Source organism: Mizuhopecten yessoensis, unplaced genomic scaffold (genome assembly GCF_002113885.1).
Source record: "Mizuhopecten yessoensis strain PY_sf001 unplaced genomic scaffold, ASM211388v2 scaffold11179, whole genome shotgun sequence".
Classification (NCBI taxonomy): domain Eukaryota; kingdom Metazoa; phylum Mollusca; class Bivalvia; order Pectinida; family Pectinidae; genus Mizuhopecten; species Mizuhopecten yessoensis.
In genome coordinates, this window is record NW_018408919.1 from 1,272,720 (window position 1) to 1,299,866 (window position 27,147).

Sequence of the window (27,147 nt, forward strand, 5' to 3'; positions counted from 1 at the left end):
GGAGAGGTGACCTGTGACATCCACAGTATACAAAGGGGAGAGGTGACCTGTGACATCCACAGTATACAAAGGGGAGAGGTGACCTGTGATACCCACAGTATACAAAGGGGAGAGGTGACCTGTGATACCCACAGTATACAAAGGGGAGAGGTGACCTGGGATATCCACAGTATACAAAGGTGAGAGGTGCCCTGTGATATCCACAGTATACAAAGGGAAGAGGTGACCTGTGATACCCACAGTATACAAAGGGGAGAGGTGATCTGTGATATCCACAGTATACAAAGGTGAGAGGTGACCTGTGATATCCACAATATACAAAGGGGAGAGGTAACCTGTGATATCCACAGTATACAAAGGGGAGAGGTGACCTGTGATATCCACAGTATACAAAGGTGAGAGGTGACCTGTGATATCCACAATATACAAAGGGGAGGGGTGACCTGTGATATCCACAGTATACAAAGGGGAGAGGTAACCTGTGATATCCACAGTATACAAAGGGGAAAGGTGACCTTAAGTAGCCGCAGTGTATAGTTAGGAGAAGTGACTTGAGGTAGCCACAGTGTATAGTAAGGAGAGGTGGTTTGAGGTAGTCACAGTGTATAATAAGGAGAGGTGACCTTAAGTATTCGCAGTGTATAGTAAGGAGAGTTTTCCTGAGGTACCACGGTATTCAGTTGGGTGAGGTGACCTGTGCTATCCACAGTATACAAAGGGGAGAGGTGACCTGTGATATCCACAGTATACAAAGGGGAAAGGGGACCTTAAGTAGCCGCAGTGTATAGTTAGGAGAAGTGACTTGAGGTAGCCACAGTGTATAGTAAGGAGAGGGGGTTTGAGGTAGTCACAGTGTATAATAAGGAGAGGTGACCTAAAGTATTCGCAGTGTATAGTAAGGAGAGTTTTCCTGAGGTACCACGGTATTCAGTTGGGTGAGGTGACCTGTGATATCCACAGTATACAAAGGGAAGAGGTGACCTGTGATACCCACAGTATACCAAGGGGAGAGGTGACCTATGATATCAACAGTATACCAAGGAGAGAGGTGTCCTGTGATATCCACAGTATACAAAGGGGAAAGGTGACCTGTGATATCCACAGTATACAAAGGGGAAAGGTGACCTGAAGTAGCCGCAGTGTATAGTTAGGAGAAGTGACTTGAGGTAGCCACAGTGTATAGTAAGGAGAGGTGGATTGAGGTAGTCACAGTGTATAGTAAGGAGAGTTGACCTGTGATATCCACAGAATACCAAGGGGAGAGGTGACCTGTGATATCAACAGTATACCATACAAAGGGGAGAGGTGACCTGTGATATCAACAGTATACCAAGGAGAGAGGTGTCCTGTGATATCCACAGTATACAAAGGGGAAAGGTGACCTTAAGTAGCCGCAGAGTATAGTTAGGAGAAGTGACTTGAGGTAGCCACAGTGTATAGTAAGGAGAGGTGGTTTGAGGTAGTCACAGTGTATAGTAAGGAGAGTTGACCTGTGATATCCACAGTATACCAAGGGGAGAGGTGACCTGTGATATCAACAGTATACCAAGGAGAGAGGTGACCTGTGATATCCACAGTATACAAAGGGGAGAGGTGACCTGTGATATCCACAGTATACAAAGGGGATAGGTGACCTGTGAAATCCACAGTATACAAAGGGGAGAGGTGACCAGATGTAGCCGCAGTATATAGTTACTATCTCAGGTTTAGTTTTGTTAATAATGCTTTGTTCACTTAATTTTTACATGTATATATTTTATTGTTTATTAGTCAATAGGTTGTTGAGGCCACAGAGACCATGCTCGATCGATCAGTATGACCATAAATAAATTGTTTAAAATGATGCAAAAAAGGAAAGAAACGACTGAAATATTCCTGGTTACATTGTATTTAAAATTAAGCCTACGTACTCCTCCCGCACACGATCGAAACCTTTCCATCAACAAGTACATCCGGGAGAACCATGCCACGACACATGGCAAGCTGGTAAACAGGTAGAAATACTATCGAAAGGAGTAGCATTTGGTCCACTGTACAAGCATGGAATAACGTCGCACTTGCAACTCTCTGACAAAGTGTCATCACTAAGAACTCATGTGCATTATATAGCATCAGAGAATGTGAGGGAAGTGCTCAAAAACTCAAACAAAGCCTGGACAATATTGTCCAACATTATCAAAATGTGCACACTGGTTGCTCAGAAACATCTAACTGTAGGACATATCCCGACCACCAGCCGTCAAAAATGATCATCAAGGACCCAAAGGCTGAGCTACTTCTGCGCAACGCAATCCAGAAAAGTGCAATATACCAGAACCCAGCAGACTACGTCGACGTCATGGCCATGGACACATTCTATGTGGAGTCATTCAACAATGTTTTGAACCTTTTTCATGACAAACGAATTGCATTCGGGAATGAAGAATACATCCTGGGAAGCCATATGGCTGTCCTTCACTGGAATGGAAATGTAGATAGGCCCTACAGCAGTATTTGGAATCCACCAGAGGCCCAGTTTGCACCTAACATTGGTCCTAGACACCACGAAGGCGAACAAGTGTACAAGACGCGAACATTAATGTACACGTGGAATATACGGAATGCTTACATGAATTTTTAATTTGGAAACTGACTTCTGGATAAACAACTTACCAAGTTCATAAAACACAAGTCATAAAAAAGTATGAGATTCCATTGTTTGGACGATTTATTTACATAATGACATTGATTAACACCGTATATGACATTTTGTATTACCTTTGGATATAACCTTTTCAAAGGGCATTATTATTTCGTGACGGTTTATTGAGCTATGAACACATTGATTGGAAAGCTGTTGTGTTTGCCATGTGATATATATACACGCTCTAGATATTATGAAAAAAAAGAGGATTTTTCGGTATTTACACCAAGATTTCTCATTTCTTAATTTTGTTTCTCTTCTTTTTATTTCAATATATATGCATATATATTTTCGTTTCTCAATTTTTATCTCATATGATTTCAATATATATATTCATTCCTATTCCTATATTATATTTAAATGCACAGTACAATAAATAGTTTGGTTATTAAATCAGTTTGGCCTTATTGGTAATTTTATTTATAAAGTCGGTCTTTCAGTGTGTGTGTAGACAGCAGGCTGACCACAACAGCTATGACCAAAGGCTAGTCCTACATACAATGTAACAGGTGTGGGTTTTATCAGCAGCAGCAAGGCCTTACACCCCCATCCTGTGTATAAAATCTAACACCCCCAAATGTTACTCCCATGGGAGTCAAAGTTCATTAAGGCTCGTAACACACGCGTCCATAGCCACGAGTCTTTATCACACAGTAACACATATGCATGTATATGTAGCGACATCTGCGTGGAGGCCAGTTTAAATGTGGGCCACATTACTACAGTTAAATTACTACAGCGGTTGAGCAGCTCTAACGACTCTGAGAGAACGTGTGTGTTTCCCAAAAGGACACATATCTAAAATGGAAATGACAGATTCTAACACGAAACCCCGGAGAACGTTTCTGAGGGTGGCCGCGTTCGATACGAAGTTCAAGAAGCCACCCGAACCAGCTAAATCACTTCCACAGCGAATATCTACAGGGTGCAAGGACTATTTCTCCAAGAGAAGGTTGATAAAAACAGTGTATGCCAATTTTCCCTTCATAAGATTGATTAGGAAATACAATCTCAAAGAAAACTTGGCCAATGATGTTATTTCTGGACTTACTGTTGGTATTATGCAGATTCCCCAGGGTATGTATGCCAAATCCCCCCGCCCCAACCTCCATGCAGCTCGGCTCTCAATAAACGTGTGACATAAATGCTTAAACAATATCTGCTTTGTGAAAGTGCAATGCGAAGGGCGTAGCACAATAAAAGGCGTTGTTAGAAGTAAACAGACGGCAGTTTTTAAGACATTTGAATCAAATGTAACGGCCTCTATGTGAGTAAACAATGATTACAGTTCCCTCCCCCCACTTGACCCTCCCACCAGTAAAAGCAGGTCAACACTTATATAGGCACCGTGCGTGTAAGTGCTGCCGGAGAACGCATCGCCCTCCAACAGCTCATGTTTTGTAGAGGTTATACATGTTTAAAAGTTTACGATGTCGAATGACATGCACTTCTATGCATAGACATGCAATTCATATATATATACATGTACAGTCATATAGATAACACTTATAATGTCAACGATCTTCTTGATTTTTTATTTGATGAATTTGATGCATCAATTTATTTATGATAAACTTGTGACTTCGATCATAATTAATCATAAAACTCCCCTGAAAAGTATTCCCTTATCAATACATATTTTTTAAATTTTGTAGCCACGCTTTAAGATAGCGGTGGTTATGTAGGACACTGCTAAAAATGCGATATTTACTCCCTAGCAACCCGTTACACGTGTGCACTGCGCCTTAGCCGCTGTCGGTCGTGAAAATGAACCATGAACCCGGTAATACAAACGAGAAGTCTAGACTTTTAAAGTTCCTTCACAATTGTTTGACGTAATGACATGCTAAAACATTTGTTGTAAAATAAATAAAGTTAATATGTATTCATTTATTCATCCTCTTGACTAAAAAGCACCCTTTTTCATTATGGATGTAGGGTAGTGTTAATCTAAAGTTTAAAAAAAGAATGCTTACAATATACAAAAAAATGTAGTTCTCCGAACCGGAAGTGGGCGTTGAGTTCCCCTTCGGGGTTAATGAAAAGTGCTGAAATGTTCGCCTACTCGTTTGATATGGGTTTTCTCATACCAGAAAAAAACCTTATAAACCTTTTCAAGTTTAATTTTGATAAATTTTGTTTTTCCAGATACGTCTGAAACCGTTAAGGAGGTTAATCCGTTGAATGTCCATGTCTATATGTTTTATAAGAACAGTACGTACATGGATATATGTTTATGAGCATGTATAAAAATACCTAATTCAACTAGATGACTAAATGAAATGTTAGTCATGTCTAACAAGATAACAGGATACATTTTGATTTCATCATATGCTTCAGAATCGATGTCATGATAAAAAACAGCGACCCAAGCTTCCCAGTCCGACGCTCTAACAACTAATCTAAATATAAACTACCTCTTGCACGAAGCTAGAATGCAACCGTGATCATATGTACAATACAAACATGCCACACTTCTCCTTCCCTTTTTAAAATGTGTTCACTTCCAAACATCGCTACAATCCATGTTTAACTCCATGGCACCAAAGGGAGGGACTCAATTTGCAACAGGAAAGAGTCTGAGAGTAGTGTGCATGTCTTAAGAAAACTATTAACAAAAGAATATTTGGAGGAAATTATAAAAAAAAGTATTTGCTCATTATTTGCATGAAGAAAAAGGTAGATATCAAAATATTGAACGTAGTCTTACAGTATTTACTGTATGCAATTTAAATAATGTTGAAGATGAGTTTCATTTTATGTTGAAATGTCCATGTTGTCCTGATTTGCATGTTAATTTTTTGAAAAGTTACTATATAAAAAAGCTAAATATTGATAGAATGATTTAGTGTAAATAAAACGAAAGAAAAGTCAATTTGGGCAAATATATACAGGCGGCAAATGTAATAATAATAATAATAATAATAATATACAACATTTGATATAGCGCCCCATCTAGCTACATGTAACATAGGCAAATACACAATTAAAACAATTAGCATATACATTAATCAATACAATTTTGAGGAATTCGCAGGAGTTGCCATGTCAGGCGCTAACTACTAGCCCTATGCCACCTGGCTGATATCTCCCTATGTGTGTATGCCTGCGTGTGTGCTGGAGATGTAATGTGTAAGAAGAAACCAATTAACCTAATTGTTACACTTTCCATGTTATATTGCCTTAAATGTAAAGTTTGTAGAAACTGTAAATATCTGAAGAAACTGAAACTAAGGAGCTTGAGCTTGAACTTTCGAGCCAGCCGCTCTACTATTTGCACGAAGGTAGGCTAATGAGATGGTGTATTCATTTATACCTGCTGCTCATGAAATATACGATTTCAAATACACCCCTGAAGCTTTAACCATAAGTACTTGTATTATCTAAACATATCACTGACTGAAATAAATCGCATATCTGCTTATGTAAATGTGTTGTCTATGTCCTCCGGGAGTTGACTTTATTATCCACGTTACATGATCTTACTAGTGTAAAACATACCATAGCGTCTTTACATAAAAACCAAAATCTGAACCAAAAGCTAGTTAGAAAGCCGGAGACGAAATCAAGTACTCTGGAGGGAGGTGTTCCCTGGACCACGTGTGATACCTAGGTACAGTAGTTGTTATTCCCTGCTTAACGTTCAGCATGAAGGGGAATGGCAACAACTGGTTCAATCGTTATCAGTATAATGTGACCGGGCGGACTGATGTGCTTGGTGCCTTTGGCATGGTATTTCAGTGAGATAGCACTATACAGTCGGCATCCGCACAAGGAGGCAAGCACACCAACATACCCTGTCTCCTGCATACACACACGCAAGCACACATACACTACGCACATGGAGGCACGTCCTTAAATGACCTAAGCTTTTAATAGGGCGTTTAACAAAATTACACCAAGTCACTGGAGTACATAATGTATTTACTTTGAAAGCTGCGAACGATGTAAGACATGGCATAGCTATGCATTTTTTATTCATATTTTGTATCCATAACGCCACATTTTATGGTGCGGAACCATCTTTGTTTATTTTTTTGCTGTTTTAAGTAATACGGTCATATATGGTCACAATGTAGTCTGAACAGTCCATCAACACAATAAGGTCATATATGGTCACAATGTAGTCTGAACAGTCCATCAACACAAAAAGGTCATTAAAGTGTAACACGGGAAGTCTTAACTACGATGGACGACAAAAAGATTTGAATTTTCATATCGTTTTGTCTGGCTCTTATCGGACATCGTAGTTAACGGTCAATCAACAGAATAAAGTCGTGCAAAAACAGTCAGTAGCCTAACAGCCCTTCAACACAATCAGGTCAAACATGGCCAAAAGGTAGTCTTAACGGCCTATCAAGACAATACTGTCATACATAACAACATGGCAACACAATAAAGTGCTTACAGCCCATAAACACAATAATGTCATACAGGACCACACGGTAGTCTTACGGGCCATCTACAAAATAAGACCATATAGGAGTTTTAACAGTCCATCGGCACAATACAATTATACAGAACCACGCAGAAATGTAAACAGCCCATTAACGCGATACTGTCATACATGATCACACTGTAGTTTTAACAGCCCATCACATATATAAACCAACTGAAGTCTTAACAGCCCATCGGCACAATAAGGTAAAAATGGCCAAACGGTAGTCTTAGTTTTTCATGGCAACACAATAGTGCTTACAGCCCATTAGCACATTAAGATCATACAGGACCCAACAGAAGTTCTAACAGCCCATCGGCACGATACCATTATACAGGACCACACAGAAGTGTGAACAACCCATCAAAACGATACCATTTAACAGCACCACACATGTGTGAACAACCCATCAAAACGATACCATTTAACAGCACCACACATGTGTGAACAACCCATCAAAACGATACCATTTAACAGGACCACACAGAAGTGTGAACAACCCATCAAAACGATAATATTATACAGGACTACAATGTAGTCTTAACGGTCCATCACCACAATAAGGCCATATAGAACCTAACAGAGGTCTTAACAGACCATCGGCAAAATTAGGTCAAATATGGCCCATAAACACAATAATATCATACAGAACCACACGATAGACCTAACAGCCCATCGACACAATTAGGTGTCTAATACTCATATCTAACAATATTAAAAAAAAAAATCAATCTTATGGAAAATCGAATTAGTTAGCAAAATAATGTGTTTCCTTCAAATGCATGAATCATGTATATATTTGTTAAATGAATAGAACAGCCACTATTACAAAAGGATCAGTGCTATCCGACGTATCAATCATGAAGTTGTGGAATGGCATTCATAGCTGATATGAAGGTTATCTGTATTTGGTAGGGAATTATAGTTGGAGTGCAATATAGTGAAAGGATCATAAAAACAGTTTTCAAACATTGCATTTTACAAGGAACTTGTCTTTTACAGGGATGGCGTACGCCCTGCTGGGATCGCTGCCCCCTATCGTTGGATTGTATACGTCATTTTTCGGTCCACTCATCTATTTCTTCCTTGGAACCTCACGTCACGCTTCAATGGGTTTGTATCTACGAGACTTCATCAACGCCTTGTTTATAATTTGCACGTCATCTTCAAAAACGCCGTTATTAACTCAAATAAATCGCCAACGTCATAAATAATTGATATATGTGAAATATTACTAATAAAATGCAATGCTACATGTTGCACTTCTAAACAGGACTGCAACATATATGACATTTGTGACATGTGTGTAAAATATAGATCACCAAAAAAACTACAGGCATGTATTTTAGGTTTTGACATTTAAATGTATCAACAAATATATTAAACAAACATGGAATGTAAAATGTCATCTAGTGAGCAAGCCACAGATCTAAATTATCTGAAGTATTCACAATATTTGACCCAATTGTTAAAATGGTAATAATTATATTTTAACACCAGAGGAGTCGCTTATTTGCATACCGTTTTTATTCTGCAATAAGCGCAAATTGTCCAACTATTTAACGCTGACTCAGGCTTATTGCAAGACAGTGAAAACTGACATAGGTGGACTTACATATGTATTACTGGGTTTAGGCTTATTGTCGGATATATACGGTCACCTTTAATGAAACAATTTACCAATTAATGGTAAAACAAAACGAGCAAGGAAACCATGGGACAGTGAGCCAGTTTTTAGCCATGTTGGAAATCAAGTCATTTGAACAACTGTAGAATAAGGGCGTTTCCTGAAGCAGGCTTTGCTGGGGGGTGTTTTGACATACATTATAAGGCTTGGGTGTATGTAGAATTTCTTTGCCTAGGATAATAGTGATGTTTTCAACAAAAATGTGACGGTATCATCTATCTCTGGGTATAGCTGTACTAGTTTGTGTCGATTAACAGTACTTTTAATTACTCAGGTAAACAGCAGTTTTAGTCCTATAGGTAATAACTATATTTTTTCACAGGCCCGGTAATGGCACAGTTTCCGATGAAATTTGGCTTTTACACAGTCATGCTCTGACAAAAATTATTTATGAAATTTAATCTATCATTTAGAAGACAGCGGTCTTTATTTAAATTGAATATATTAAATAAAAACAGCATGCCACAAGGTTTGTATACACAGGGCAAATTGGATCCAATAAGACACCAAAGCAATATGGTATAGATCATGGCCCGCGTGAAGTTGGTTACTTATTCAATATTGGGAGGCCCATTATTGGGCTAGTTTGATATTCAGATGCAACTAACAAACAAGTTCTTATGTCGCTTTTTTCACAACTATACCACAACAGGGCATCTTGAGGTATCCACATGCAAAACGGCATCAACGAAATCCCAGGCTAAAGATACCCATCGAATTTCTGTATAGAATCGTGAAGTTTTCGTTTTCAATAACCAGGGCATGTTGTTATAAGTCGTATGCCTAGATCATGGTGTTCTTGTAACTTTAGCATTCGTTGCATCACATGTAGCGTCCTTCATCACCTCTCCTGTCAAATCCAGCAAAATGATATCTTAGACTCTGTATTTAATCATGACAGACATTGAAACAACTTGGACATAATGGGCAAGTAAATGTTTACTTTGTGTGGCTAGCTAAATCGACTTAATAAACATTTGATATTTCTTGGTTTTTTGTTAAACAGGTTGCGTTGGCTTGTACTCTCAGAATATCTTATTTGTTATTTCGTAGATATTCATAAGAGTATTTACATAACGTCACGCTATCGTATTTATTCATTCATTCATTTATTCATTCCTTTTATCTATTTATCTCATTTATTTATTTATTTATTTTATTTATTTTAATTTGGTTTTTATTTATTCACTTGTTACTATTTTTATTATTGATTTATTTATTCATTTTATTTATTTATCTTATTTATCCTTATTTATCAATTTCATTCATTTATTATTTATTTGGCACACTGCGCTTTATTCATTTATAGCTAGAGCTCCGGGGATATTTTACGATATGACTAGTTCCAATGTGGCAAGGATTGATTTTAAATGGCAATGTATGTTATAAATCAGAGTTATTTCTTATTCTATTACAGGTACGATCGCCATAGTGAGTTTGATGATAGCCTCCGTCCTTGACACAAGACTCGGGGACGGAACATCAACGGTCCCCTCCGGAACGACCAGCCCCTTCCCCGTCGTCGGCTTCAACGTGACGGCAACGCCTAATTATACTGACGTCACAAACACAACCACAGCCGCCACACAAATCGCCACAATGACGTCAGCATTCACGGAACACGACTTACAGAAGATACGAATAACAGCAGCTCTGTCATTCGTATCCGGGTTTGTCATGGTAATATTTCAACTGGGGTTATATTTTAATGGCGAACAGACCTGATTTACGAAGCGAGCTTGTGCTTCGTTGTTTACTAGCGTTTGCGCATTATATAGGCATGTTATTAGATAGTAACTTTCATCACTTACATTAACCTTGAAACAACTGTCATTGTGTAGAAATAACAATACCCGTCCCTTTCCGTATTGAAAAACTAAATCATCATGCGAAGCATATTCATTCAATTAAAATATGTTGAAGTTATGACGTCATAGTGACAATCACATCATACTCATTGTTAACCAAATCCCAATTAAGAAATGTAAGATGTTTTAATTGTCATTTATATTATATATATCTTCCATGTTTTTATGTTTATGTTTATTTTTATTAAATATAACAATATCTCCACGACAAGGGAAAACAGGTGTTAGTACCTCCAAACATATGTTATAATATACCAATGTTTATTTACAGTTGCATAATTCCAAACAATTTATTGACTCTGGGAAAAAGATATATATTTTTTACAATATTTCGATCGTTAACAATGGTTACATGTACTGAATAAGTCAAATTTCTCAAATTCCTAAAATGTAGTTGTTTTGGACTTTGAATTTTCATTAAATGCGTGAACTATGTTACCATCCTACAATTTTGGCTAGTGACGAATTTTGATAAAATACAGCGTGTATAACAACAAGAACATTGCTTCGAATTATTTAGCTGTATCTTTAATTACATTGTACTGATTATTAGATTGTATCAATAACTTGGGTGAACCAATTATTGGAATGAACCAATTATCAGATTGCACCAATTATTGTATCAGAGTAAACCAATTACTAGAGTGAAGCAATTATTTTAGTGAACCATTGATAAAATTGAACCAATTACTAGAGTGAACCAATTATTAGAGTGAACCAATTATTTGAGTGAACCAATTGCTAGTGAACCAAATTAATTAGAGTGAACCAATTATTTGAGTGAACCAATTGCTAGAGTGAACCAATTACTAGAACCAATTACAAGAGTGAACCAATTACAAGAGTGAACCAATTATTTGAGTGAACCAATTGCTAGAGTAAACCAATTACTAGAACCAATTACTAGAGTGAACCAATTATTAGAATGAACCAATAACTAGAGTGAACCAATTATTTGAGTGAACCAATTGCTAGAGTAAACCAATTACTAGAACCAATTACTAGAGTGAACCAATTATTAGAGTGAACCAATAACTAGAGTGAACCAATAACTAGAGCGAACCAATTACTTGTTACACCAATTATCAGAACGAACCAACCATTGGAGTGAACCAATTATTACAAGATTAGAGTGAACCCAACTATTAAAGTTAACCAATTATTAGCTTGCACCAATTATTAGACTGAAACAGTTATTAGATTGCATTAATAATCATAGTGAACCAATTATAAGCACGAACTAATTATAAAACCAATGATTCACTTACGTGTTTATTATCCTGTAGATTTTCCTAGGGAAGATCAATATGGGCTTGGTGGCCACGTACATGTCAGAACCGATGGTGTGTGGCTTCACTTCCGCTGTGGCCATCCACGTGACCACTAGTCAGGCCAAGCACATCCTCGGGATCAAAATTGGTCGGCACAATGGCGTGTTCAAGGTCATAAAGGTAAGGTCATGGAGGAATGTGAAATTCGTGCAGGTAAGGTCATGGAAGAGTGTTTGAGATTTCAGTGTCAGAAATATGACGTAATATTTACATTCTGTATGCTTAGACCCATTGACAAAAATTACATTCATAAATGCATAACACAGGTGTTCATAGAATCTCAGCACGTGGGAACTGATAGTAACCTGATCACACTGCGTAGTAATACACTACAAAAACTACTCACTCGGAACGACCGACCTAGATGCTTAATTCTTACATCTTAAAATATTATTGAACTGTGCTTTGTGAAATATCCACGTATTCACGTGTCCTGTGCTACAAATAAACATTGAATATGGAACTACATTTTGTTGTGTTATTGTTGTTGACGGTTGCTAAGATCTCTCACGATAGTGTCACATTTCCCCGCGAAAAAACACTGTTCTCGCCACTGCGTTGCACCCGTGTATAAGCAGGAACAAACCCTGTTTATTTGTTTTATTCGTTGTTATATCGATCCACTGAAAGGATTCGTCAATGTAAATATAAGGAATGATATTTATTTTTTCAACATTTATGAGGTCATAACAACAATGGGTTTTTGGACATATTTTACATGAATCGCTAACGCGATTCATTCAATATGTCCATAAACCCATTGTTGTTATGACCTCATAAATGTTGAAAAAATAAAAATCATTCCTTAAATAATGGAATGTATAGGTCATAAATATAAGGTCATGGTGAAGCGTTAAAGGTCATAAAATGTAATGCTTGTATTGGAGTGTTCAATGTCATATTGGTAATATCACTGTGAAGTAGCCATAGTCATAAAAGGGAATGGTATAGTTGGGTATTTAAGGTCATACGGGCAAAGTTTAGTTTCGGTTTGGTCGCTTTTGTGTCCCCAAATAGAGGACACCAAAGCAAATTCCCAATTCTGCAGACGGGCAAAGTCATAATGAAATGATAAGACGATAACAATAATGTTGCTATATAATATTAATAGAATCCATCCCTAATGTGAGGTATGGATAAGGTAATTCAAACCCAAGGGATATCATATTGAGCAGGAGATCCGAGGCTTTGCCGAGGGACTTTTGCGCAATAATTTATCCACAGGGTTTGAATTATCTTATCCTTACCTCACATCAGGGATGGATTCTATTTCTTGCTTGTTACCTGAAACCCGTAAATACAGCTGCTCTTCTAATAAAGTTGTAAACTGTCCGCGCATTTCTCATTTAAGGAATGATTTTTATTTTTTCAACATTTATGAGGTCATAACAACAATGGGTTTATGGACATATTGAATGAATCGCGTTAGCGATTCATGTAAAATATGTCCAAAAACCCATTGTTGTTATGGCCTCATAAATGTTGAAAAAATAAATATCATTCCTTATATTTATATTGACGAATCCTTTCAGTGGATCGATATAACAACGAATAAAACAAATAAACAGGGTTTCTTCCTGCTTATACACGGGTGCAACGCAGTGGCGAGAACAGGGTTTTTTCGCGGGGAAATGTGACACTATCGTGAGAGATCTTAGCAACCGTCAACAACAATAACACAACAAAATGTAGTTCCATATTCAATGTTTATTTGTAGCACAGGACACGTGAATACGTGGATATTTCACCAAGCACAGTTCAATAATATTTTAAGATGTAAGAATTAAGCATCTAGGTCGGTCGTACCGAGTGAGTAGTTTTTGTAGTGTATTACTACGCAGTGCGATCAGGTTACTATCAATTCCCACGTGCTGAGATTCTATGAACACCTGTGTTATACATTTATGAATGTAATTTTTTGTCAATGGGTCTAAGCATACAGAATGTAAATATTTGCATATGAAGCACGGATGGCAATTGTTAATGACGTCAATGACCCTGACTGACCCGAAAATGTCATAAAATGACGTCACGAACAATAGCGTGACCCCGAAAGGTCACTTTAATTCCCCCGCCAGTCTGCGCATGTAAGCGATCTAGACCCGTGGGTCGGATAGAATTTTCCAGCACCGCCGGAAATGCGGATATCTCGGTTTAGTATCCAAGAATCAAGTTTCTGAATATAATCTGGTATTAACTTATTAATGTCATATTGGGGGAGAGTTTACAATTCGATGTTCATAGCCTTAAAGGGTAGAGTAATGTTGTTCAGTATCTAAAAGGCAATATCACAATGAAGAGTTTAGTGTCGCAAAGTTGACGACATGCAAGAATATTCGTCGTCATGAATATTAAATCGTAATAAGTGTTCGAACTATTTTCTTTACCGTACATGATCTAATCTTTATTGCAGACATGGATTGACATTTTCAAAAACATTGCTACAATCAATTGGGCCCCGGTCATCACATCTATCATCTGCATCCTCGCCATCTACGCCGTCAAAATTCACGTCAACCTTCGCTTCAAGGCCAGACTGAAGATTCCCATACCCATTGAGATCATCGTCGTATGTTATGACGTCACCTCCGCTTCTTTTCTACATTCAAGAATTCCCCTTCATTGGATAACTTTCTATTTGCATAATATTTTCTTTAAACAATTTTAGAGAAGAAAATAAGTCAGACATGTTGACTGAAATAGCTATTTACTCAGTCAATAAGAAAATTCTTTATCACGCAATTTTGTATTTGTATCTTGGAACGCCATATCTACCTCTTGATCAAGGATCTCCGTACTACTGTCGAAATATGTAACTATGAATTGGCGCTTTTGTTTTTGTAAATATAATTCAAGCTTCATGAAAAAAAAGACGTATTCGGTTTATTTAATTTTACTCCTGTATATACTTGACATATGGTTTGCTTCTGGATCATGTCATGATAGAGTGACGTGGAATTTAGGTACTGTAATACAACATCCCCTTCACCTCCAAAATGATAAATACTAATACCGTTTTTTTCGAATTTTATGATAAGTTTTCATTGCTATTGTCTTCATTCTTCCGAGCTCAAAACGCACATGAAACACGTTTATAAAACCAATGTTTTCTTTTTTATTTATCACAGGTGTCCATAGCCACGGCGATATCCCATGTCGCGAAGTTTCAGACAAATTATGACGTCAATGTTTTAGAGGATATTCCATCCGGGTACGTTTACTCATCGATTCTTCCGTCACTTGTAGATGCTTTGTGTATTACTCTGCAACGGCAAAACAATGACGGACTCTCTATGGCACTACAGCGGAATTCACAGTTAAAACAACAATGCAAACTCCGGGGCAGGACTGCATATTTCGGTTACATGTAAACAACAATTGCTTTTTTAGTGTAGCAAAGTATAACTCACAGTTAAAACGCTTTCTGGTTTGGAACAATGAAGAATATTTAGATTTCAAATACATGCGCCACTAGTTAAAAGCTGTCACAATATACGACAGAAAAGGTTATCGTTTTATAATTAATCAGAGTATGGTAGTAAAAGTTGATTTATTCAATCAAAGATTACTCATACAAACCTTGTCTTAAACGTTAAGATAAAAACGGCATCACGTTAGAATCATATCATTATTAAAAAAAAAAATCACGGCTTACAGGACTTTTCTTCGTTTGTTCTATTTATAAGCTTTTTTATATGTATACAGGTTACCAGCCCCCGCAATACCGGATGTGACGTTGGTTGGAGAGAGTTTTAAGGATGCTGTCATCATTGGTGTCGTCGCATTTATACAGTCGGTATCGATGGCGAAAATACTAGCTCGCAAAAACAACTACCGCATTAACCCTAACCAGGTGATTTTCCTGTTTTATTTCATACATAACAAAGAGGTATCGATGCGCGCCACCAATATCATAAGTTAAAAATAAGATATGTCAAATAATATGATCCATTATTCAAGTTTGTGTTGTTAAACTGTATGTTTGGTACACAATTTCTCAGTCTGCTGATACATTTGAACTTATGTCGATTAATTGTCGTATATAAGATGAAGTTGACCTTTTCCGACTCTGATTGGTCAAGACATTGTCTTGTTCTATCAATATTTTAGTTTATTGGTCAGATATTATTATTTAAGAAACAGCAGGTTAATACATTTTTGATGGTAATAACTCACATTGGTTCCTATTTCCATGAAAGTTTAATTTACAGTATACAGTTGAATATATTTCTTTCATGATAAAGAGATATCTTTACCGTATTTTATAGCTACGCGTAACAACATTTATACAGAAGTACTATGCTCTTTTACAAAAATGGGTATTCCAGGTGAAAGGGAAAAGTCAAGGGATAACTAGAATGTGACGGATTATTTGGTAACTTTTTCTGTTTAATCAATTAGATTTGTAATATATTCAAGTAAGGATACAGATAATTTGGAGCTTTAATACGCACGTGACTATGAACCAATTCAACGTAAAAAACACCTGTTTGCCTTGTATTGACTGTATCTACGTAATAATATCTACAGGAAATGATAGCATACGGGGCAGGCAGTGTGCTGAACGCCGTGTTTTCTGGGTACATCCCCGCAGCCTCCGTGGCGAGGAGCATGGTTCAAGAGGGAGCCGGAGGTCACACTCAGGTAGGTGAACACCTGCTTAAAGTGCTTCGGAAAAACACCCTTTCGTACCATACTGAGTATTTCATAGATTAAAGTGTGTAATAAAGAATCGTAACGAATAGTTGATAAATAAAAAAAATAAACATAGTTGTTCGACGTACTTGCTGAAGTTGTGCGTCCCGCACTCTTCCCGAAGCGAATGGTTTCCTCTGACCTACCAATATAACGAAATGAGAATCAGTTTCCTCGCGAAAAATAGAGTACATGCGAAACATAAGAAACTTAAATTTAATAAGTTTCAATTTGTTCGTTTTTTTTATTAAATCCTATATGCCTATTGGCCATATTTGTTTATGTTATACACTCTAGGTGGCCTCCCTGTTCGGTTGTCTGGTCGTGCTGGTCGTCATTGTGGCTATAGGACCTCTGTTCTACTCTCTTCCAAAGGTAATGAGCCGATACATATATGCATGCTCTTAGGAATGCTGACTACAACAATTCAGTGTACATTTGTATTGATTATTCGCATTGTTTCTATAAAGTAATGCTTTATTATACTCGCCACAATAACATTTGGTATATACCTGTTCGTGGTTTCAGTTCATCCCTCGCCGTAGATACAGGCTTAGCATGGCTACTCCTCCAGAAAATACTGCTTAAATCTTGGCTGTCAATATGCAGAGAAACTGTAAATTATGTAACTCCTTTTTTGATCGTTCAGGACATATTTATCGGAGTTACGTCCTTTTTATATATATATAAAACGTACTACCAAGAAGCTTTCTATATAATATAAGTATGCAAGTAAAATGTAAATTTTCATTCCGACCCTTTTTGTTAGAGTTATGCCTCTATATACATGAAACTATGTTCGCACTACCGCTACTTCTCCCGAGGTACTGCACACATTTTAATGACATGTACAGTGTGTAAACGTCATAAGCATATAATTAAACTGTCAGTGTGAAAAGCATTATTTAGTTTATCACAACCAAAAGGTAGTCTTAACAGGATTAGACGCGTATGAGTTTTATTAGTTTGCCTACAGCTGAAAGTTCTAGTTTAATCATGCATTCACGATAATCTAGCCAAGAAAGTCTGGTACTTTTTTACATGTCAAACCAAGTGAACGATTAAATCTGCCATAAGTATTTTTAGAGTGAATATTCATATAGAAACTTTAGATATTTAACCTGTGGACTGTTGATTTTTGCAGTGCGTATTGTCCTGTGTTATCCTGGTCAATTTGAGGAGCATGTTTCTTCAGTTCCTAGAGCTCAAACCCCTGTGGAGGAAGTCAAAATACGATTTCGTAAGTACGTCAGAGCTGTCAATTTTAATGTGAACTGGGTAATTTAATTTAATTATGTCGTACGTAACGTATGTTCCTCACTGTAAATAGCTAAGTATACATGTTCTATTTCACAACGAATTTCTTTACAGATATTATCACTTACAGCTGCAAATACGGGAAAATATATTGCTTTTATATGATATTTTAATTTTAATTTTTATATGACACATTTTTGTTTCCTGGGAATTTGTTATACTACGACTAAGTATTTTACAGAACTTTCTTCTTTTTCGAACAAAATACATCAACTCTATAATTGTCAAATTTAAAAATAGTACAGGCTATAGAAACTAGTCTTTTGATTGATAAAGCTTGGGTAAATGAAACGTAATATGGCGGAAGTGTTAAAATACACATTTTTTTTTAACGAACAGAAATAATAAACTGGAACTGGAAACAAGTATCTATAAATTTTACAGAGATTATTCCTAACATCGAAAACGAAATAAAGCTTTCGGGACAAAAATCGTTAATTAGAACGATGACACAGCGTAACATCCTGTTTACATTTTTAATGCTGATTTATAATGTTTTTCTTATTTGTTTCCTTGGGTATCGATGTTGTCTTTCATACATCCTTAAAGATTCAATTTTCCCTAGAGTGTTAAAATAGCAGTATGACATATTTAAGTTTGCTTTTTCGTTAAAGCTGTAGTGTTAAATTTCCTTTTACAGTTTATGCCTTTTCACACATTTTACCATTTCAGCTGATCTGGATTGTGACGTTCCTGGCCACAGTTATTCTCGACGCTGACATCGGTATAGGCATTGGGATTGTCTTTTCCATTCTCACAGTGGCCGTCCGCACTCAAAGGTAGACTAGGATATTTACACATGTGATTGGGGGTGACTGTTAATCTCTAAAACTTCCGAGCGTTATATGGGTGACCCCATACCTTTTCACGTCTAATCAGGGAATCGAACCCAAGCCGCCTTGGTGGAAGCAAGTGCGCTATCCACTGCGTCACCCGACGCAGTGGATAGCGCACTTGCTCGATCATTTCTTAAAATACTAGTTTTATTCCAAAGTTAACTAAAGAGAGGTAACTGCGACTTAAAACAACAATCGAATTTTACGTTGATATATATTTTACGTGGTTCTACAAACCATTTTAGATGTAATCATATTTCTGAGATTGCGAAGAGAAAGAAGCTGGTCCATTATTGATTAATTCGTTCATACTAGAAATTCAGCTCCGACTAAGTGACTAGTGACTCCAGGAAATGTTTATACACAATGATACATGTATATAAGTTGATAATCTTCAAAATTTTCAATCATGACAGGCGTCACATTGAGTAGGAATTCGTAGCCGTTGCCATGCAGAGATCTTGTTGCTTCCCTTTTTGTTTTGTTTTTTGTAAGTTCTTGTTGCTTTCTTTTTGTTTTGATGTCTCCTTGGTTTATTCTGTTGTTTGACGCTGTGGTATAATATTCGTCTTTACCTTCTCGCTAATAGGTCTAGGTCAGTAATGTTTGTTTCCCAAATGAAATACGCATTTTATTAAAGTAAATGTATTACACTTTGAAGGTATGTAATCATTAGAATGATAAGGTTATTCTAGTCTGTATTTTAAGCCATCTCCATCCCCACTCTACTCATTTTGTTTTCGAGACTAAACAAAAGTAATAATTACGTGGTATGTATATCTTTTAACCATTGAATGAAGCTTGTTGACATTGACAGGCCAGAATTTTACCGAGCAGGGGTTATTGATGGGCAATACTTGAAATCGACACAGAAATACAATGAGGTATGTAGTGAATGTATTAGCCGTGTGTTTGTATTTATAACAAGTTATGTACGTATTCGTGCTGTCAATGGCTGTGAAGTGGATTAAATTCTCTCATTGACCTCTCGAAGACTTACTAAGCACCATTTTTATTCCTGTTAAAATTTGCCTGCATGACACCGACCACTTTGCTGGATTATAGTGTCATGTCCTCAATTGATCGAAGCATTCAGAGATATAATTCAATATATGCTAACGATGCAAGTGTAAAACGTTATAGAGTTATTAGTTTTTTTTCTAAAAACGTAACGGAATTCTTTCATAAGATTACCAAGGGTTCAATTGCTCCACCCACAACAATACCATATCTTCTTTAAGAGTACTTGGAGTTATTATTTAGTCTTTATAAATTATATTTACTGATTGGTAGTTCATAACGTTTTATTGAAAAATGACTACTTTTAAAACCGAAAAGTAATGTAATCGAAACAATCACTGTTGTTTGCTTTAAACAGGTACAGGAAGAACCAACGGTTAAAATAGTGCGTTTCCAAGCACCACTGTATTTTGCCAACGGAGAGGTGTTCGTGAAAGCAGTTCGGACTGCTTCAAATATGGATCCGGAACAGATGAAGAAAATACGAAAACTACAAGAGAAGAAAAATAATGCGAAGAACCCCAAAGAGGTAAATAATGTAGGTACACTGTTGTGCATTTACGGATGAAATAAAGAATAAAGTATTGGCTACCAATGTCCTCCCAACTGTCCCGTATTTGCTGATGATATAATGAAATTAAAAGAGTTTGCAATGCCATAATACACATAAATATGAGCAAAACGAGACAAAAGGAGGGGCCATTGCAATCAACTTGAGGTACATGAATATTAGGTTTGAGCAAAATCAGACAAAGGGGTACATCAATATTAGCTATATAGTTCTGAGAAAAAAAAGTCAAAGTGAGGGACCATTGTCATCACTTTGATGTTCAATCCTATAAGGTTTGATCAAAATCAGACTAACAAAGGGACCATTGCTGTCATCTTGGTATATATCCATATTAGCTTTGAGCAAACTCAGTCAAAGGGAGGGACTATCCTCATCACCTTGGGGTATATCAATGTTAGCTTTATAGATCTGAACAAAATCAGTCAAAGGGAGGGACCATTGTCATCAGTTTGGTGTACAATCATATAGGGTTTGATAAAAAGTCTGACAAAGAGATGGACAATTGCCATCATCTTGGGATACATTCCTATTACGTTTGAGCAAAATCAGACAGAGAAAGGACCAATGCTTTCACCTTGGCGTACAAACATAAATAAGTCGATCAATAACCGACAAGAAAAGTATTGCGATGGTATAGTTACATCATGGTATCATTGTGTTTTGACACTGTGTTACTATTGTTCCTTAACGTTTTCTTTTAATCTCTGTCAATTTATCAGTCTACAGAAAATGGGATCCCTGATTCAGAAACTGGTGACGTCATGCTACTCAACCAAGCTGAAAACCGGAAGTGTAGAGAGGCTATACTGCTGGACATGGGCGGGGTTGCGTTCCTGGATGTTGTCGGTGTGAAGACATTGAGACGGGTCAGTTGAATGTTTAACCTCATGGCATGTGTCCTTATAAGGGAACTAACTGTTTCTTGTACTTATATCAAGCTTCTGTTGATACGCATTTTTTTCATTCGAAGAGACTGCAATACGTGTTCTGACACTGTAACACCATTTGGGTATGTGACCACTTATGTGAAGTCATCGGTCTGATTGTGAATTGCCTACTCCATGAATTTCAAGAAATGACCATAGGAGCCAAACGAAACTTAATAAAGCCTAACTTGTATTTCAAAATGAACATTTAAGTAATGTCTATATTATGAAATAATGCGGTGGTCTAAGGACTGCAATACCCTATGCTAAAACATGCATTGCTTCAGTAGCAGATCATGCAAAATATGGATGCATCATACAAAGTTATGATAGTATAGGAGAATTAATACTTAAGATTCGGCGACATATATTTTATCGCAAATCATTACTTGGCCTCTATTTGAGTCTATCAAGATGGACAAGTTTGAAGTTTTTCGTGATGTTCTCGTTCTAAGTATGTTATCTCCGGTTCCCACTATGAGGACGTGTCATTACTTGGATTTGACCAAGATGTCTATTGCGGGTGTCGTCAATGAAGCAGAAGACGCTTACACTTTCTGAACACCTGGGCCCACTTGTATAAAACATCTCAAAGTTAAGGAAAATCTCAAGTAATGTTTTGTCTATGGGAAATCTTAGACTTGAGGAAATCTCAAGAGTTGAGATATTTTATACAAGTGGGCCCAGTTGGTCTTATTATTCATGTACTTTTTAAGGGTTTCAATTGATACCTTTTCTTTGTTCATATTTCACCCTAGGTTTTCGGTTGGGAGTTCGAAAGACTGTTTTGTTGACACTTCAATATTCTCTTGTTATGAAACAAAATAAAACAAAACCATAAACAATAAAAGTAGCCAAACACATTGAGTTGTAATAAAAAAAACACAAGCATATCTCTTTTACATACTTGTCAATGAATAAATACACTTTATGAACACATTTAAAAAGAGATATTCGTCTCGTGAATATTCCTTTTTACAGAAAGATTTGTCCCATGGTTGAGGGAAGGTGTTTCGCCCCGTACCCATTTGTACCGGTCACATTCCGGTAATAGATATTTTCCTGGTGTCTATAAATAATGCCGAAATGCCAACAAATATTTTTTCATTTAAATTTTGAATATTGGCATGTATGCAATAAACGTCTGATGATGAATAATTACTGATTCAATAAGTTTCAACTTGAACTTAGAAATCATATCCCTTAGTTTCATAGCGCGGTAAGAAGTTGCAGTTGCCTTACGGCCCCTCATTTGGGGCCCCTTTGGAAACTTTGCATCTCGGTCAGACCACCTGTGTTTACTGACTCGTTTAAAAACTCTCACGTGACGTTATTGGTGCTATTTTAGACAGGGCTTTCCCGAACAATTCAAGTGGTCAAACTGGACATTTGGAACGGACTATGAATAAGGGGATAACAAGTTAACATAAGTAGAAGTGCATACAACACATATAATTATTAAAAAAATATGGCTCTTCACGTGATGTCCCTTAAAACAAAAACAAAAAACGAAAAAATATAACGAATCACATTCCTATTTTTGTCAGCTTCTTAACTGCACTTTTTTTTTTTAGGTCTTCAATGAATACAATGAAATTGACGTAGATATTATGCTGGCCGGATGTAGTGGTACGTATTAACTCAGTCATCTCTTTACAATAGACTGTCTAGTTATTTGCTTTGGAAGAGTCTAAATGTGACTTTAGGGGTCAGTGGATTAAAGGATCGATATGTCAACAACACGCATTTACACTTGCCGCTGTGTGTTTGCGTATGAATGTTCACTTTAGTTATCATAAACATTCATTAACAAGATAATGTGTCCCATCACCAAGCTTATACAGAACTTGAACAGTTCTAAGAGATTAAAGATTAGAAAATTTTGAAATTATTCCAATTATACATATTTGAATTATCACCAGTATGTGACCTATTACCGTAACGGATTATCATTTTTCAAGAACAAAAGTGTAATAATGTTTTTTTTTTTTATCCTATTGCCATTGCAAATTGAAACGTTTTACGCAAGAAATATAACCCTGTTGGAGATATAACACAACACTCTTGGATTCCTTACCTTAAGGTGCCAAGATAATATATACACAAATACGTAAGATCATGTCATTAGATAAACTAATTGTTTTGTAGATGGTGTGTTAGACATTCTACGATCGACCGATTTCATGTCCGAGAAAGAAGATTTTATTTACGTTGATATTGAATCAGCTATAGAAAGTCGCCGTGGGATATCCCTCCAGGATTAGTAATCCAGGGACTTTGACCAATGAACATTAGCATGTGACCAATGAACGGTTACACATAACGAATGGATGATAATATGGGGCCAATGACTGTTAGCAGGTGATCAGTGAATGGTAACACGTGATCAATGAATGATATCATGTGACCATTGAATGATAACATGTGACCAATGAACAGTAACGCGTGACCAATTAATGGTATCACATGACCAATGGATAAGAACATGTGACACATGAACGGTAGCACGTAACCAGAGATTGATAACTTGCGACCAATGAACAATAACATGTAACCAATGAACGATGACTCATGACCAATGAATGATAAAATGTAGTCAGTGAACGGTAACACGTTACCAGCGACTGCTTACACGTGACCAATGAATGATAAAATGTGGTCAATGAACAGTAACACGTTACTGTGACTGATAACACGTGACGAATGAATGATAAAATGTGGTCAATGAAAAGTAACACGTTACTGTGACTGATAACACGTCACAAATGAATGATAAAATGTGGTCAATGAACAGCAACACGTTACTGTGACTGATAACACGTCACAAATGACTGATACAATATGGTCAAGTAACAGTAACACGTTACTGTGACTGATAGCACGTGACAAATGAATGATAAAATGTGTTCAATGAACAGTAACACGTTACTGTGACTGATAACCCGTGACAAATGAATGATAAAATGTGGTAAATGAACATTAACACGTTACTGTGACTGATAACACGTGACAGATGAATGATAAAATGTGGTCAATGAACAGCAACACGTTACTGTGACTGATAACACGTGAAAAATGAATGATACAATATGGTCAAGGAACAGTACCACGTTACTGTGACTGATAACACGTGACGAATGAATGATAAAATGTGGTCAATGAACAGCAACACGTTACTGTGACTGATAACACGTGAAAAATGAATGATACAATATGGTCAAGGAACAGTACCACGTTACTGTGACTGATAACACGTGACGAATGAATGATAAAATGTGGTCAATGAACAGCAACACGTTACTGTGACTGATAACACGTCACAAATGAATGATACAATATGGTCAAGGAACAGTACCACGTTACTGTGACTGATAACACGTGACCAATGAATGATAAAATGTGGTCAATGAAGAGTAACACGTTACTGTGACTGATAACACGGGACAAATGAATGATAAAATGTGGTCAATGAACAGCAACACGTTACTGTGACTGATAACACGTCACAAATGAATGATAAAATGTGGTTAATGAACAGTAACACGTTACTGTGACTGATCACACGTGACAAATGAATGACAAAATTTGGTCAATGAACAGTAACACGTTACTGCGACTGATAACACGTGACAAATGAATGATAAGATGTGGTCAATGAACAGTAACACGTTACTGCGACTGATAACACGTGACAAATGAATGATAAAAGGTGGTCAATGAACAGTAACACGTTACTGTGACTGATAACACGTGACCAATGAATGATAAAAACCGATAAATTAATATGTGATCTATGAACGATAGCACGTGACCAATTGATAAGAACATGCTACCAATGAACGGTAATACGTGATAAACGAGGTAACATGTGTTAAAGAATGGAATACAGAACCAAAGAATTTCACATAGATATGCTACTGTGGAAACGAAGCAGTACTATATGTTCAGTGAGGGATTTACCGTAATGTTCAGTGATATTGGGCTTATGACCATAATCGTGTGAGCTATCGTTACCATTTATCATACAAACAATGCTATGTAAAGATTTGAATGAAAATAATGCTGCACATAACCGCTTAACCATGTAGGTCAAAAATAAAATATTATGAGCGACTGCAATGCTTTCCAGTGTGTGTTCAATACATTATAAAAAAGATTAGTTATGTTGTCTTTTTTATCCGTTTTGTGTGTTGTCCGTTATGATTGGATTTTTTTTTTAAATTGTCGTAGTTAGTAGTTAACGTATTTTTTTCAGTATTCTTATAATGAAGAAAAATCGCACTTTTTTTTAAAAAAAAACCACACACAATATAATACCAAAAGAGTTAGACATGTTAAGGATTGCGAATCATGTTTAATGTTTTGAAGTTTGAATTTGAGAATAATTATAAAAGACCATTGAGTTTAATATCTGAAAAAACACTGTTCCCGGCAATAGTGGTTAGACTTATAAGTGATTTTACACGTACCTCTCCATTTTTGCTCTTTTCTATACATATTACGGAACAGTTCAAAAATGGATTTTAATATTTGTTATTTATACATTTAGTACCAATATTAAGTCCTTAATTGTTCCCCTGGGATTAATTGTGTATGATTTATTTCGATACTTACTGATCCGATGAAGACAAGATGACCAACACGCAACCATTGAATTTTAACTGTGCAAGATTGTTATCGCCATAGGTTTCCCTATGGCTCATAAGTATGTATGCTTCATTTTAGGACTTTTCGGAAGAATATGATGGCCACAAAATAGAATAAAATTTCAACAGCTTCAATGTGTGGTATCGCCATTTTTCAGAAAGTCTAAAAGAGATTTTGTTCAAATTTCACAAGTAGATTACTCTTGATCCTTAGTTTTCAAGTTAAATTTTGATAATAGTGGCAAAGGGAGATGAATTCTAGTGGTATTTAAAATAAAATATAAACTTTATTTATTTTACAACAATTATGAAACAAGTTATTTCAACTTATAATAATCACTCCAGTTGGCCCAGATGTTAGCGCGCGGGGGGTTTTAGTGTGTGGAAGGACAATGGTGGCCAACAGGTAGACTTCTTAAATTTGGGCATTTAAATGCAATACTTTTCTTTTTCGTTGTGATAGAGAATTTACTCAATGTAATAATAACACAAAGCAAATCCATTTACCATATGACAAAAGTTTATTACAAACAGTTATACTTTCAGTATAAACACTGTACAAGCAGTGTCTTAAACAAAGCAAAACAAGTTTCCGGATAAACAAACGTTTGGTATATAAAACAATTTATCAGTAATCAAGCCGATTTTCGCAAGTTAATCCAAATATTAAAATGAACAGTTAATTTGCACATTGCGATATCCAGTTTATTCTCCAACCAAACACTACATGAAATGTTATAGATTATTTGAAAAACAATATATTCTCTCATACATATAAGCGAATCAATCAATATTTCAATTGAAAAATACCTATATGTCTATTCTTGATTAAATAATCTTTGCATTTTATAAAATCACCGTCAAATAATTTATCAGTACTGACGAGATGGCAAACAGCTTACAGAGTGCACTTATTTTCACCTATGGCAGGAACCCGTTATGTTGATTCAATTATTTTGAAGAATTTTAGCGAAGGTAAATAACCCTTGGATGAGACGATATACTTTTCTTTATGATAAAATACTTTCATTTTATTACATCATTTAGTTCTGAAATATATATTCAAGCAAAGGGCATGACGCCATAGCATGGTTAAGCAGTCCAATCAAAATACCATGACGTCATGACA

General features: G+C 36.4%; 1 protein-coding gene across 2 annotated transcripts; it reads left to right on the top strand.

Moving 5' to 3' along the window:
• The first annotated feature begins 3,307 nt into the window (after nucleotides 1–3,307).
• On the top strand, nucleotides 3,308–24,192 carry LOC110440385 (sulfate anion transporter 1-like). 2 transcript variants are annotated; one of them, XM_021483443.1, is made up of 16 exons: nucleotides 3,308–3,760; nucleotides 8,124–8,234; nucleotides 10,226–10,488; nucleotides 11,963–12,127; nucleotides 14,421–14,576; nucleotides 15,136–15,218; nucleotides 15,713–15,860; nucleotides 16,538–16,651; nucleotides 17,000–17,077; nucleotides 17,847–17,942; nucleotides 18,692–18,798; nucleotides 19,673–19,739; nucleotides 20,234–20,413; nucleotides 21,166–21,312; nucleotides 22,947–23,001; nucleotides 23,521–24,192. In XM_021483443.1, the coding sequence occupies exons 1-16, from the start codon at nucleotides 3,487–3,489 to the stop codon at nucleotides 23,634–23,636; spliced, it is 2,160 nt and encodes a 719-aa protein (XP_021339118.1). In that variant the 5' UTR covers nucleotides 3,308–3,486; the 3' UTR covers nucleotides 23,637–24,192. The 2 variants fall into 2 exon arrangements, with proteins under 2 accessions (XP_021339118.1, XP_021339120.1); XM_021483445.1 differs by having other exon boundaries at nucleotides 20,234–20,404; nucleotides 23,521–24,190.
• The last annotated feature ends 2,955 nt before the right edge of the window (nucleotides 24,193–27,147 follow it).